Consider the following 13,443-nt stretch of genomic DNA (forward strand, 5'->3'; position numbering starts at 1 on the left):
TGTGTATTTTACATATGGGAGCTTATCCTATGGTTACTTCTCCCCCTCTCCTCTGAAGGCAGACTGATTTTCTTTCACAAACCAGAAGGATTTTTTTATTATAGCCTGTTTGGCAATTCCCTCTATGCAGCTGTCCTTTCTGTGATGTTCATCTCCAGCTCTGGAGTGCACAGGACTGCTCCTGACAAATAAAAAAGCATTGCGGAGTCTGGAGCTGCACTGCTGCACTTTTGGTGGGCTTTCTGAGATCCGAGCACAGTGGCTGATCCTTGCTCTTGAGACATGAAATGCTTACTGCTAGAGTCCCGGTGAAGGGGGTGGGAAACATGCCAAAGCATCACATGGATCTGTGTGAAAGCTCCCCTCCATCCCAGAAGGAGTGTCTAACCCCTTTCTTCCTCCTTACAGACTCTGGGTGATATTACAGGCAAATGCTTACAGGTATCTGGTTTGATGTTGTTCTGGGGAACATGTCGTTCAGCTCTCTGGGACGTGGGAGATAGTGGCTGCCTCAGCCCTCCACAGACTGCTACACAGCCAACAGAGAAGAACATTGTACAGGGAACAAGCAGGCACTGAGAGAGCGAGCGCGAGAGACCCCCTCCAGGGCAAGGGAGGCTTTTGCCCTCTACTTCCCAGCAGGGCTCAGCTCCATGCTACGCCGTTGGCTGTCTAGAGCCATTGGGTCTGCTCCAAAAGGCAGAAGTGCTGCTGACAATAATTTGGACTCAGCTGTAGGGCAGAGGGAGGGAGCTTGCCACGTCAAAGCAGTGCTGGGTGGGGTTTGGAAACACATTGCACACAGTTTCATCAACTGCAGGCCTCCCCTCCCGGGGAGGGGAAAGAGTGCCTTTCTGGCAGAGGCTTCTGCTGGCAGCAGATAACACATGCAAGTACTGCTGCACTTTGCATCATTATTTTCCCTTCTTTTCTGAACTGCACCATCCTGCTTGCAGCTGTTGATGGATCTGCTCTCCTTCCAGCAGAGAGCCGCCTTCCCTGCGCTAGGAAGCTGCGACGCTCCTGTTAGTGTAGGTCTGATACTTGACAACACAATTGCTGCAAGGTTGCAATTAGCATACGGAGACCTAATTCTGGTGCGTGCTGGTAATCAGCAGAGGAAGGAATTAAGGAGTCTCCCTCATTAATGACAGGCCTCACGTTCCAAAGTGACAAGTTTCCTGAAGCTGTCACACAAAGAAATTGCAACCAGTGTGGTAGGGTTGCCTCATGCTCCTGTGGCAGCGGCATGTTTCATTTCCCACATGTCCGGCAGGACTGGATTCAGCAGGTGGCACTGCCTGACACAAAAATGAGCCGAGGACAGAGAGATCCCTTCGGTGACACAAGTCACCTCCAAAGGGAAGCCTTTCTGCCTCTGCTCGGCCCAAGGGAACAACCTGTTTTCACAGAGAGAAGGCAGTTGCAAACTGCTTGATAAGGTCAAAGCTATTTTAAAAACAAACCACTGATTAGATTTGTGCCCTAGAAAGCATCCCTTTAATTAGGCTCTGGGGGGAATCTGGCTGCTAGGAAGCATGAGCCACAGTCCACCCTGCCCACAACAGTGAGAAGTGTTGCGCTCAGGGTGACGTGGCTGCCTGTCACCCCAGGCTGCAGGTCAGCTCAGATAAGCAGAGAGAGCAAGGCTGCATTCCTTCCACGCCACAGCCGGGTATTTATAGGGCTGAATGCAGGAAGCTTACGAAGGGGTGGAGGGCAGCCGTCTCCAACCACGACCCGGCTCCAAGGGCAGTATGGCAAGAGCCCAGCTCCACCCTCACTTGTTGTACAACTCAGCCAGCAACCTCAATAAAACATCTTTATTCTGTACATTTATATATAGATGCTTGGGGAACAGGGGCCACCCCCAGTATTAGAAAAGTTAAAGACAACAAAACAGCAATTATGAAGAGCATGGCACCAAGAACGGTCATGCCACAGATGGCAGGGATGAGATGAGACCAGCTGTCTGCTGTTTCAGAGATGGTCACTGCACCCCGTGTCTTCCCCGGCACAGAAGACACCAGGGCTGCTGCAAACAGCCGGGTTCACACCCCCACGCAGGGCAGTTTTCTCAGTGAGCCACTAGCACCAAAGGGAAGAGCCTGCTGGCAGTTGGGGCCTATCCTTGCAGGCCTGGCTGAAAGAACATGTTGCTGTAACACCCAGACCACTGCCAGGGTGGAAGGGAAAAGGGATCCTGTTTCAGCAGCTGCCTTGAGCCCGTAGGTGCTGTCTCACTGCTGGGCTGACAGGGAGGAGGCAGGTTTTCAGCTGGGTCAGGTCTCCTCCCAGGGGACAGGTAACACCTGCTCCTCTCACTACGAAGCTGCCTCTGAATCTCTCACGGGGAGGATGGCCTTGCATCATCCCTTCATATACACCACCTTTTCACCAACTTCACATCACTTCAGCATGCTCTTTGCAGGGTGCAGTCACCCCACGTGCTAGAGCGTTGCTCCGAGACATCCACGGATCAGCATGGGCCATTCAGACCCATAAGCACTGCCTGTGCCAGCAGCCCCAGCAGAAGAGGAACTTGCTTTCAGGATGGTAGTAGGGTTATTCTGGCAAGCGAGTGCTATTACAGGCCCTCTCCTTTCTCTTCGGTCAGGGCTGGCAGGACACCATGCCCTGCTCCAAGGCTGGCTGAAGAACTGTTGCTCACAGCTGATACATTTGGTCTAACAGTCAACAGTAAAACCAAAAGCCTATGCACAGCTGTACAGCCCCTGCTGCACCCTCCAGGCTAACAGTAGGCTGGAGCAACTGTCACACAGGGCACAAATGGGGAATCACATGGTAGCAAGTGAGGGACAAAAGTGCTCCACTTCTTGTGCACAGAGTCCTTGCTGGCAACACCAGCTTTCCTCCAACAATGAACCCCAGTGGCAGGGAAAAGAAAAGAAGTCTTCCTTGAGGAGAACAAGAACTAAAATCATGCCACTGTCAAATCACATCTATACAATAAAAGTCATCTGGTTTTGTGTTAGTTACACAGCCTGCCCTGCTCAAACATTAAGGCAAGTGTCTGAGGAGCGAGCTGGGCTGGGCCCTGAAACAGCTGCACCAGGGAGCCCACTGCAAAATGCTGCTGCCCACTTGAAGATGACATCTGTAGCTGAACCTCCGTGTAAACAACCAGCATGCGCCAGCACAGGCCCAGGCCCCACGCCGCTCCACAAAACTGCCTCCTGCTTCTGGCAGCAGGCTGCTCAGCTGCTGCAAGGAGCAGATTTAAGTGCAAATTCTTCCTTCACGCTGTTATGTCAAGAGGCCGTGCCACTCACAACAGCCCCAGCCTCCCAGAAGTCACAAACGGGAAGCTGAAGGAGTGGGTACATGTGCACATGTGTGGGGAACAAGACAGGACACTTGTCCAACAGTAAGACACCCAGATTACAGTAACGCAAAAACCAACACACAAATGGACACTGCAGATTAAAGCCAACCAAAATTAAAATGGTTAAAAAGTGTCCTGAATGCATTTTGAAAGGTTCAGCCAAGCCCCCACTGTGGGTAGCAGGGCCTCTTCCATCCCCTCCCCAGAGGGATGTGCTGCAGGACTACTCAGGATCGAGCTGGAATGGGACCAGATCTTGTATCAGAGATGGAAAAAAAAATCCCCTCACTGCTAGTCTTCAAGGGCTCTGCTCCTCCCAACCAGTGATTTTCAAATAGCAAACAAAGCCAGAACTTGCCTGCCCAGGTCTGCAGGTGCCTCTGATCTATTCTGGAGAGGGCAGGGCAATCAAAGCAGCAGGCAATGTGGAGAACATGCTTAACTTGCCTCACGTAGGGCACTGAATGCAAGAAACTCTGCAAGGCTCCATCTCGCAGCACAGAGGAGGGATGCCCACACTAGAACTGGACAGCAGCAGCTCCAGGCATCACTCAGAGAGCCAGGGAAGCTTCCATCCTTCTCCCCAGTTGTTGGTGAGTGATCTCTCTGACCTAGTGGTAGTCAGAAGCTCAGCTGTCCAGGCCCTAGGGACTCCTCCAGGCCATTTTCTTTGGTGGTGATGGCTTGGAGGTCAGTGACATGCCCAATGCCTTTGGTGACTCCTTCACGGAAGAGCAGCTTGGCTCCGATCTTCAAGTATTCAGGATGCTTGATGAATCTGAAACGGACGACTGCCTTCTCCCCTGTCCGCAGCTTGTCCTAAGGAGACAAAGGGGAATGCCTGGGCCCACTTACCAAACCTCTGCATAAGGGAGAGGTGGATATGGATGCTAAGGAGATGAGGCAACTGGACTGGTGGCCTCTCTCCGGTTGTGGAGTTTGAGCCCTTCTTATTATTGTCTGCATGGTGGGAGACAGGAACACACAAGCTCTGGAGAATGGAGAGTTCACCTCCCTTCCCAGTCTTGCTGGGATCCAGCAGGCTGCTTGTTTTGCAATAAGGAAATTCTTTAACATTGTTAGAGGCAAATCAACTACACAGACAGGATAAAGGGACAAGTGTGCTCTCTGAAGGGACACAGCTGCCCAGGATTCCAGAGAACTGGACTTGATAGTCCCATGGCCCCTGGCTTTACTAGAGGGCATAGTGGAATCCCAACAAGCCCCACAGGGAAGTCCATATCCCCCCCTTTCCTCCCAGGCCTACCTTTCCGTGGATCTTCTCTACAATAGCAGTCTGCCGCACATTTCCTACATGCACCGTCACCTGAAACCCCTTCCGGAAAGTTGTGGCATGGAACAACAGCACGATCTCGGCTTCAAACACTGAGCAGATGGTGGGGTTCATTTCTGGGCTCACCATCACCATGCCCTGCACAACAGCCCAAAGCTCAGACCAATTGGGACCAGCCCCTTTGCCAGCCCCATACCACATGCACATTTCCACTCTGGGACTTGGCCTTGTATCCCATTCTCAGTCCTGCACTCCTCCTACTTCATAACCTGGCCATTTCCTCCCCTTCCAGCAAGTTTTCTGCAAACATCTCTACTTCATTCCTATGCTACCAGGAGGGGATCTCTAGGGAAGCCTCCAGCCCTGCTCACTGAGAACCTTGGCAGCCGATCTTATTATTTCTGGAGTGACGAGGAGCCTGGCAGCAGCTGGACTCACCTTGCGCAGCAGGGAGCGGTCGAAGGGCCCAAGGGCCAGCGTGGCTGCCTGCCCTGCCCGCAGCACACGGCAGGCCGAGCGGTTACGCTGGATGCTGCACACCTTCAGCCGGAGGAACTTCCCGTCATCAGTGGGACCAACCACCAGGTTTTCCCCTTCTCGGCAGATCCCGCTGCCCAGGGTGCAAAAGCAGGACAGAGTTCAGCAGGAAATAAGGAAAAAGCCACACCCTGCAAGACTAACCTGCACTAACTCCCCAGGACCAAGGAGATGAGTGTCTCTGGACTCCTACCCAGGCATGTGATGAACTACCAGGGGTACAAAGCTCGTAGGAAGAGGAATTTCCTACAGTAGCAGCAAAAGACACACTATTACTCCTTGGAATACCAAGTGTTTTTCCCTTGGACAGGTGCCATTCTGTCTCCCTGTGCTCTGCCACACTGCACTGTTTCTCCTGGATGGATTGCAGTTGGCGCCCATTCTGTATGGACACCCCGAGAACCGAACTGCTCTGACCATTCCTGGGACACCAAGGGACAGCCGCCTTCTCATGGGGTAGCAAGTGATAACTTCTCCTGGGATCAGAGGATTTGCTTTGCCAATTTTCTTCTCCTCCTGCTAGAGGAAGGAGAAAAGCAACACCTCAGGATGTTGGCTAACCTCTGCTGACTCTGGGTCCTACCATGCCTTCTTTCAGCACACTACAGGTCACATTCCTAATCTAGCAACTTAAGAGCCGAGTCCTCACTTGTCGCCACATGAGCAATGGGCTTTTCACAGCACCTCCCAACACCCTGTAGGGCTTTACCCTCAATCAGCTCTGTTATCTGGCAAGAGCCAGGACTGACTTAGCCTTGTGCTGCTTCCATCTGATACAGATAGAGAGGACTGGACAGCTTCCACTCTGCAGCTCTCAGAGCAGTGGGTGACTCTAACCTTGTTGGAACTCCAGCAACCACCCACATCCACCTATCTGCCTGGCATCACTTACCTCGATAGAGTTCCTCCCACAACAGTCCCCACCTCTGGTACAGTATAGATTTCATCAACCTGCAGAAAGGCAACCGGAATAAGCTGCTCAGATAGCTGGAAAACAGCACTCCAGAAGAACAAGCCGCCCTCGCCATGTGTGGAAGGAGGGGAGCTGTCTGCTGGGCATCAGAGGCCATCTTGGCACTTTCACCAGCTCCCACTAGCTTCCCATTAGAGGAAACTCAGCCTGGGAAGTGGAAACCAGAGAAACTGTCTTTTCTGTGAAATGGGCATCCCTTAGCTACGACAGAGCTGAGCCTAACAGGCCTGTACAAGGAACAAGTCCGCTTTTTAACATTTACCAATAGTCCAAGAGTTCATCACATGTCCCCCCACGGTGTCCAGAGCCCCCAGCTGGTTGTCACACATCACAGTAACAAGTGCAGTAGCAGATCTAGAGCTGAACTACCTTTACATACCTGAAACTCTGTGAGCTGCTGCATTAGTTCCTCCTGCTCTTTACTGTTGGTCAATGGAGGAAGGATGTTGAGGAAGACTTTCAGGAGATCTAGGTTCTCCCCAGAAACGCTGGACAGTGTGAAGATTGGGGTGATGCTGCCAAACACAGACAGACAGGGATAAGTGGAAGGCCAGAGTGCAGCTGCAGAAAGTGACTGCAATTCTGAATCTACAGAGCCCAGGAGGAAGAGAGACTACAATAAGAAACTGGACCACAGTGGAAGGGTGTGTGGGCTAGGTGTAACTCTGCAGTGACCCTGCCTCAACGCTTGGTCGAGGTACCTACACCACCTGCCAACCCACACTTCTGTCCTGGAGAAGTAACCCCAACTCAGCCTCCGGCACCTTCTGCTCTGAGAGCCCAAAAAAGGCCCAGGAGGGGAAAATGACCTCTTGGAGAACAAAGGCAAGAAACCTGATGAGGAGCCAAGATGTTCGAGATGTGGTCTGCAACCCTGAGGAAGGCTTTCCCAGCTCCACACAGCAGCCCAGTCTGAATTATGTGTTCCTGGCAGGAGGAAAGAAGGGTCCCTTACTTGGGAGACTGTGCAAACTGCTGTGCTGCTGTGACAGCATCGTCATCTGAGTTCACAAGCAGGGGGAGCTTGTTGCAGCCTGGCTGCTTCAGGATTCGCTCTAGCTGTTTCACTGTCCGTTCCACAGTGGCTTTTGAACACAAGTCGACTTTGCTGATGACGATGAAGAAGGGGACCTTGAGGGCCATTGCCAAGCCCAAGTGCTCTCGCGTTGTGCCTGCTGCAGGAGAAAAGTGAGAGTGTAGGTACAGTAGCAGTCACCACTGCTGCTTGTTTATGGTATAGTTGTGTCTCCTGGACCTCCCATGAGCCCATGCTAGAGATTTCACCCTATCGGCTCAGATCATCGGGCAATGAAAAAGGAACATTGTTCTTTTAATCAAAACAAACATCAGTCTAGAAAAATACAGATAACCAAGACTTCTTGTGCCTGATCTCTTTGCTTCAGAACGATGCAGTAGTTATCCTCCATGGACCAGAGTTTTTCAGAAAACAGCCATCAAAATGTTACAGAAAAATGTGGAAGAACTCCAGCTGCCTTTTTACAAGGCTTCAGGATCCAGCACCCCTATGAATATGTCAGAGAGATTTTTTCCAATGAATGCAGCCTCAAATGCCAACCAAAGCCTCTCTGTCCTGAGCACTGTTTCCAGTAATATGGCATACAGCTGACAAAAGCATCCCACTCTATCCCCTCCCAGGCACTTGTAGGCACTGGCCTACAAGAAAGCAGTATTTTTTTCTGACAACAATCCCCAGCTAACCAGGATCTGCCCAGCCATCCTCCATTCATCTTCACACACTGCTGTCAGTTCATCTGTGTGTTTCTCAGTGCAGGCAGCACAACACTCACCAATGCCAGTGTTGGCACTAACCACCAACATAGCAAAGTCTGGGCAGTAGCTGGTGAGGCCAAAGATGGTTGTTTTCAGGTACTTGTGGTGGCCAGCCAGATCAATGAAAGTGATCATCTTGGAGGAACTCTCACAGATCTCTTCTGCCGTCCGGGAGTCACTGTAATTCACCACCTGAGGAACACGAGGACTCAGTAAGAAGGAGCACCACCAGGCAAGCGAAGGAAGAGCCAGCCCTTATCAGACCACTCTGACCTCAAAATTAATGAGTATTGATCATTCCCCATGGATACAAGAAACTATGTTTGTTGCAAATGAACAAGCAGCACTCCTGTTTAGCTAAGGGGACATAGAGCTGGGCAACCTCTTTTCCATCATGTTTCCCTCACTGTTGTAACAGTAACAAACAGTCATACTCTCCTTCACCATCTTACCCTCTCCCAGCTCTCTGAGTTCAGCAGGCCACTCCCTCACCTCTCCTTTGCTGTTGAAGCCAAGGATCTCAAAGCTGATACTCGACGTTCTTCCTGACTGGATTTCGTGAAGATGCCGGAAGAGGTTGAGGCGTGCTCTGCCCCTCCCGTTGTCCAGCTCTCCTTGTGTCAGGACACCCAAAAGAGTTGACTTCCCTGAGTCCACATTCCCCAGCACAGCCACTCGCAGGTCTAAGAACTAAGGGAAAAGGATCAAAGAAATAAGGAAACTTAGCCAGTGCTGTGCTGGCTGTTGCACCCATGCTGCACGGCTGCAGAGATGGGCCCCAGAGGCTTTCCCTCCACGATGGGCACTGTGCAGCATAATCCTCTTCCTCAGATTCTGCCCCTTCTCTCAGCAAATATCAGCCCAGGAGTTGCAATACACTTTCTAGCATTGTGATGTCATACACCACCCTCTGACATCAGAAAACAAAGTCATTTGTTGCAGCAGGAACTGCAAATCCTTCCGTTTGCCTGCGTGAATGGTGAGAAATTATTCCACTTCTAAGGCGCTCGTTGTGATGCAGCCCAGTGTGCAATCTCCCCTACTGGAATCTGCCGCAACCGCAATCCTGGAGATGAAAAGTGTTGTTCTAAAGTCTCCCTTTGGCAGCTCTTTAAAGCACCTGCTATGGGCCAATCTATGGCAAAGTGCCTCTAGGATTTGGGCTCACATCCCGAAAGGAATCTGCTTGAACAAAGCCTGGCAGCCTCCAGCGGGAGAGGACGGCCAAGCCGCAGGTTCCTACCTGCTGGTTGTCAGGCACCTTTCGGACAAGGACTTCAGTTATCTTCCTTGGAACATCGCTGTCATAATCGACCTCCCTCTCCCGGAGCACTGTGATGTCTGCCCCAACTCTGCCACGAATGCAAAGGAAAGAGTGAGACACATGTTTGTACTCAGCTGCCCTTGCACCTCTAGAATCAGACCTGGCAAATGAATGGCCCAAACACTGGAAACGGCAGGGCAGAAGCCTCAAGATTCCAGCCAAGCTGCACTCCTATTCCCAGATCCTCGTGCTAAGGGAACTTCAGTCATACGGAGGCTTTGTGAAAAGGAGCCACCAGCCCACCCCCCTTTCTGGGGCCGAGCCTCTCTGTACTGGAGGCTGTCTATGCCTGAAGGTCTCACAGAGCAAAGGGAACACATACTTCTCTGCCATACGGCGCAGTGTCTTGAGTGAGGCACGCATCTCCTCTTCTGAGAGGCCCACCAGCAGCCCGTTGTCCTCCACGCCAATTTGATAGACAGCCTCTCCTCGGCCTTCTTGTAGTCGCCACTTCATCTGTGTCACCAGGTGCTCAAAGCGATATTGCGAAGGATTCACTAGCTTTAGCTGTTCAACGGAGGGGGTAGTTAGAGTCACAGCATGGGTGCACAGGGAATCCCATTGCCCAAGGCAGCAACTCCCCAACCCAACACCATGAAGTAATGCCTCCACCCCGACCCACCTCTGGAAAACAGACCCCATGATAGTGGGCTAGCAGATCATTCCTGCATCTTGCAGAAGGGATCTGTACCCTGCCTGCTCTGGGAGTAAAGAAACAGCACCACGCAATCTATTTGTGATACAGGAACCAAATAATTGTGAACAGCAGGAGAGCCACTAGCAAGTGGCAAAGGAATATCAGGGATACCAGGGTATTTCCATCAAAGGAGGAAGATCTCAGGAAAAATATGGCGGATCTCATCTCCTAAACCAGATTCCTAAAACGAGTCCTGAGATCCTACTCTTCCAGCTCAGCATACTGGGTATTGCTACGCACAGAGACCCAGAAGTGGACAGGTAACTCCTTAGTCCAGCATCTGTTTTTCTGTCCCTTTCTTGAACATGTTCCCCATATGCTGTCTTTGTTGGAGTTACTCACTGCAAAATAATCCTCTGGGAGGAAGACTCCACCCTCTACAACACTCAAAGGCTCACCTTGTACTCGATGTTCCCATCTTCTGCCTGGTCAGAGAATGAAACAAGATAGAAAGATTAGGTGCTGTGCCAACACGGACTTCTACAGGCACCAGCCACCCAGGCACTCTGTAGCTCCTGCTATCATTTTCAGAGAGAGGGAAAATTACAGAAACATACTATGTTAGTCACAGCCTCGCCTGCCATTCATTCCTACACTGTACTGGAATTTACTTTGGGTTTGTTTCTGCTGTTTACATCACACAGGTTGAAAACCAGAGGCTAAAATTAGAGTCATGCAGGAGGAAATGCTGCCCCCCCCTTCCCCCCCCCCCCCGACAGCAAAGGATGGGGCCAATCTGAAAGTCACACAGACTTCCAGTTTCAAAAAAAAAAAAAAAAAAAAAAAAAAAAGGCACAGGCCAACAGACGATCAAAACTCTCCACACATTCCACTCTATTCACATCCCACATTGCCGCCACATGCTATCCAACACCTTCTGTCCACCCAATGTGTACGGAAACAGCTGACTGGGGGCAAAAATTGCTGTCCTCTCTCCCACACACTGCTATGCTCCTCACTCAATTACTTTTTCATTGACTCCTTCCTATATCCACGCACATCTACCTTGCAAAGAGAAGAAACTTCAGACATAAGGAAGCAAACTAGTCACTAGCCTGACAGTTCTGGAGAGCTAGACATGATAAGGAGCACCTGTGGACAATGTCGTCAGAGGGGCTTCCCCAGGAAGGGCTGCAGCCAAATCGGATTGTCACAGCCCGAAACAGAAAGACCCATTAACTCATCAAGTCCACTCCAGCCACAACAGGCACCAGCTCTCAGAGGGAACACGTATGGCCAGTATTGAAGTAACTTTCCCACTGGTTCAGTCCAAGGACCACTGAGAAAGGGCTGGAGCCTGCGGGAAGCCAAGTACTCTGGCAGACTGAACTGGGCTGCCAGCACCAAGAGCTTCCTTTTCCTCTGGACACTGATTTGCACATGGAGAGAGGCAAGAGCCCTCTCCTTGCCTTCTAGCTCAGCTCTTAACCACAGCGGAGCTTATGGTGGCAAAAGGCCAACTGAGAGAGGCTCTGAATTATCAGCTCTGCTCTCGGGCAGTGGAGCTACTTAGTGAGAGAGCAGTACTTGCAAAAGGCTTTCCTCTGTTATCATCCACCATCCTTCCAACTCCAAGAGAAACACTGCATTCACATACAATGCCGTATGCGATAAGGGGGTGGGTGGTGGGTCTGCTTCGAGGCAGCTGAGACTACAAAAGCAACAAGTCTAGACTTGCTGGGCCACATAGCGAACAAGGTAGTGGAGGACAGGAAGCTGCACTCAAACCACAGGGACTGTCCGGCCTCCAGCTGAAAGGAGCAAATCCCAGGCTGTGGCTGCAGGGGACCATCCTGCCTGTGGAGAAGTTAGCTTACAGCAGCTAAGCCCTGTCCTCCCTTTTGCCAAGAGGAATTGCTCCCTCCCCCCCAGCACAGGCTCCTACATCTTTTACAGAAATCTCGCTGACCGGGGCTGAGCAACGGGCTCCAGGGTGATGCAGGGCTCGTCGCAGCGAGTCCCGGTGGTTCTGCACCAACTGTCTGAACGGACCAACATGCCACTTACTGCCAACATCTTATCTTCTTCCTGTAAGAGGCAAGTGGGAACACCACCTCTCGCTTGGCCAGTACCCTCTGCGTCTCCGTGTAAGAAAGCGTTTGTGGAGCAAGCTGCGAAGGGTGTCACTAGACGCCACCAAACGATGCCTAGGAGCTCAGCAGCCAGAAGGACGCTGGCGCCCACCAGACCGACCCCCCGGGAGAGACACGAACAGGATGCTTGGGGCTCCGACCTGAGCGAGGTTTCATTTCCAGAGCCCCAAAGAACAAAGCCTGCAGGGAGGGACGCCAGGCAGCGAGCCCCCAGCAACGGCACGGTCTGGCTGCCCGCACCAGGAGCTCCCGGCACTAGGGGCACTGCCACGTCAAGCCGCCGGAGGGGAAACCGGGACAGCGGCAACGGCGCCGGCGGGGCTGCCAGCTGCAGCCCGCCAAGCGCCGGCCCCGCCGCCCCCCGGCCCAGGAGCGGCCTCCGACCCAACGCCGCGAAACCCGACGGGCTTCGCCGCCGCGCGAAGCGGGCCGGGGCCCTCGCGGGGCCCGGGACACCCCGGCCCCGCGGCGGCGGCAGGCCCCGGGAGGAGGCGCGGAGCTCACCTCGGGCGGCAGGTACGGCGGGTTGTTGGCCTTGGCCCCCCGGCCCCGCCCGCTCTTCTTCTTCGCCTTGGAGCCGCCACCGCCGCCGGGCGCGGCCCCCCCGCGCCCGCGCAGCGCCCCGCCCGCGCCGCCGCCCGCCGGCCGGCAGCAGCCCCCGAACAGCTCCGACACCCGCGAGTCCATGGCGACCCGGCGCGGCCCCGCCGCCCCGGTGCGGCGCCCGCTCCCCGCCCGGGCTCGCCGCCCCGGCCACGGCGTCAGAAGTGGCCGCGCGGCGCCACGGGAAACTGAGTCCCCAGCCGCCGGACTACACCTCCCGGCACGCCCCGCGCCGCCTCCGCCGCTCGGAACTACGGCTCCCGGCAGGCGCCGCGCGGCGCCGCGCCCGCTCCTCTATGGGCTCCCCTGCTCGGGAGCGGACGGGAGTTGGAGTCCGGCGGAGGCGGGAGGTCGCCACCTGGCGGCCACAGCGGGCATCGCCGCCGGGTCGCGGCCCCGGACGCCCCCCTGGCCCCTGCCGTGCTTTGGGGAGGGGGCCTGGGTCCAGGAACCACCGAAGGGGCAAGGCTGAGGGAGGGGGAGCTCCACCGACATTTGCCGCTCCCTCTCCGGGCATTCTGCAATGCACAGCCTGCTGCGTGCATTGAGCCCTGCTACCGTCCACTTCAGCGACAGCTACTGGCACCCATTCCCACTGGCATCAGGGACAGGGAGCCAAAACGTTTTTAAATGTGAGTTTTGCATCAAAAATACTTAATGACTATACAGAAATGGTAGCACAGTACAGAACTACACAGAAGATACCATAAGCTCTGCTGAGAAGGGTTAGGAGTAAAAGCAACAGGCTGAGTGAGGATGAGAAGCTCCTGCCACGCAGGACATGC

At 53.4% G+C, this 13,443-nt stretch overlaps 1 protein-coding gene across 1 annotated transcript; it reads right to left on the reverse strand.

Annotated features, from left to right (window-relative positions):
- Positions 1-1,808: 1,808 nt before the first annotated feature.
- On the reverse strand, positions 1,809-12,879 carry GTPBP2 (GTP binding protein 2). The gene is made up of 12 exons (XM_064509503.1): positions 12,560-12,879; positions 10,361-10,387; positions 9,588-9,772; positions 9,185-9,293; positions 8,434-8,631; positions 7,959-8,133; positions 7,106-7,325; positions 6,530-6,665; positions 6,070-6,128; positions 5,079-5,250; positions 4,614-4,778; positions 1,809-4,165 (listed from the first exon to the last, which is right to left on the reverse strand). Exons 1-12 carry the CDS (start codon positions 12,740-12,742, stop codon positions 3,968-3,970), a joined length of 1,827 nt encoding a protein of 608 aa, XP_064365573.1. The 5' UTR covers positions 12,743-12,879; the 3' UTR covers positions 1,809-3,967.
- Between the last annotated feature and the right edge of the window lie 564 nt (positions 12,880-13,443).

Source organism: Dromaius novaehollandiae, chromosome 3 (genome assembly GCF_036370855.1).
Source record: "Dromaius novaehollandiae isolate bDroNov1 chromosome 3, bDroNov1.hap1, whole genome shotgun sequence".
Lineage (NCBI taxonomy): Eukaryota > Metazoa > Chordata > Aves > Casuariiformes > Dromaiidae > Dromaius > Dromaius novaehollandiae.

Bases quoted from the DNA above. Each gene is read 5' to 3' on its own strand.
- GTPBP2 (XM_064509503.1), bottom strand. From the start codon at position 12,742: ATGGACTCGCGGGTGTCGGAGCTGTTCGGGGGCTGCTGCCGGCCGGCG. The intron at 6,666-7,105 runs GTAAGGGACCCT...TGTGTTTGGCAG, and splicing joins CAGTTTGCACAGTCTCCCAA to CATCACCCCAATCTTCACAC. The intron at 4,779-5,078 runs GTGAGTCCAGCT...GCTGTTGTGCAG, and splicing joins ACCGCTCCCTGCTGCGCAAG to GGCATGGTGATGGTGAGCCC.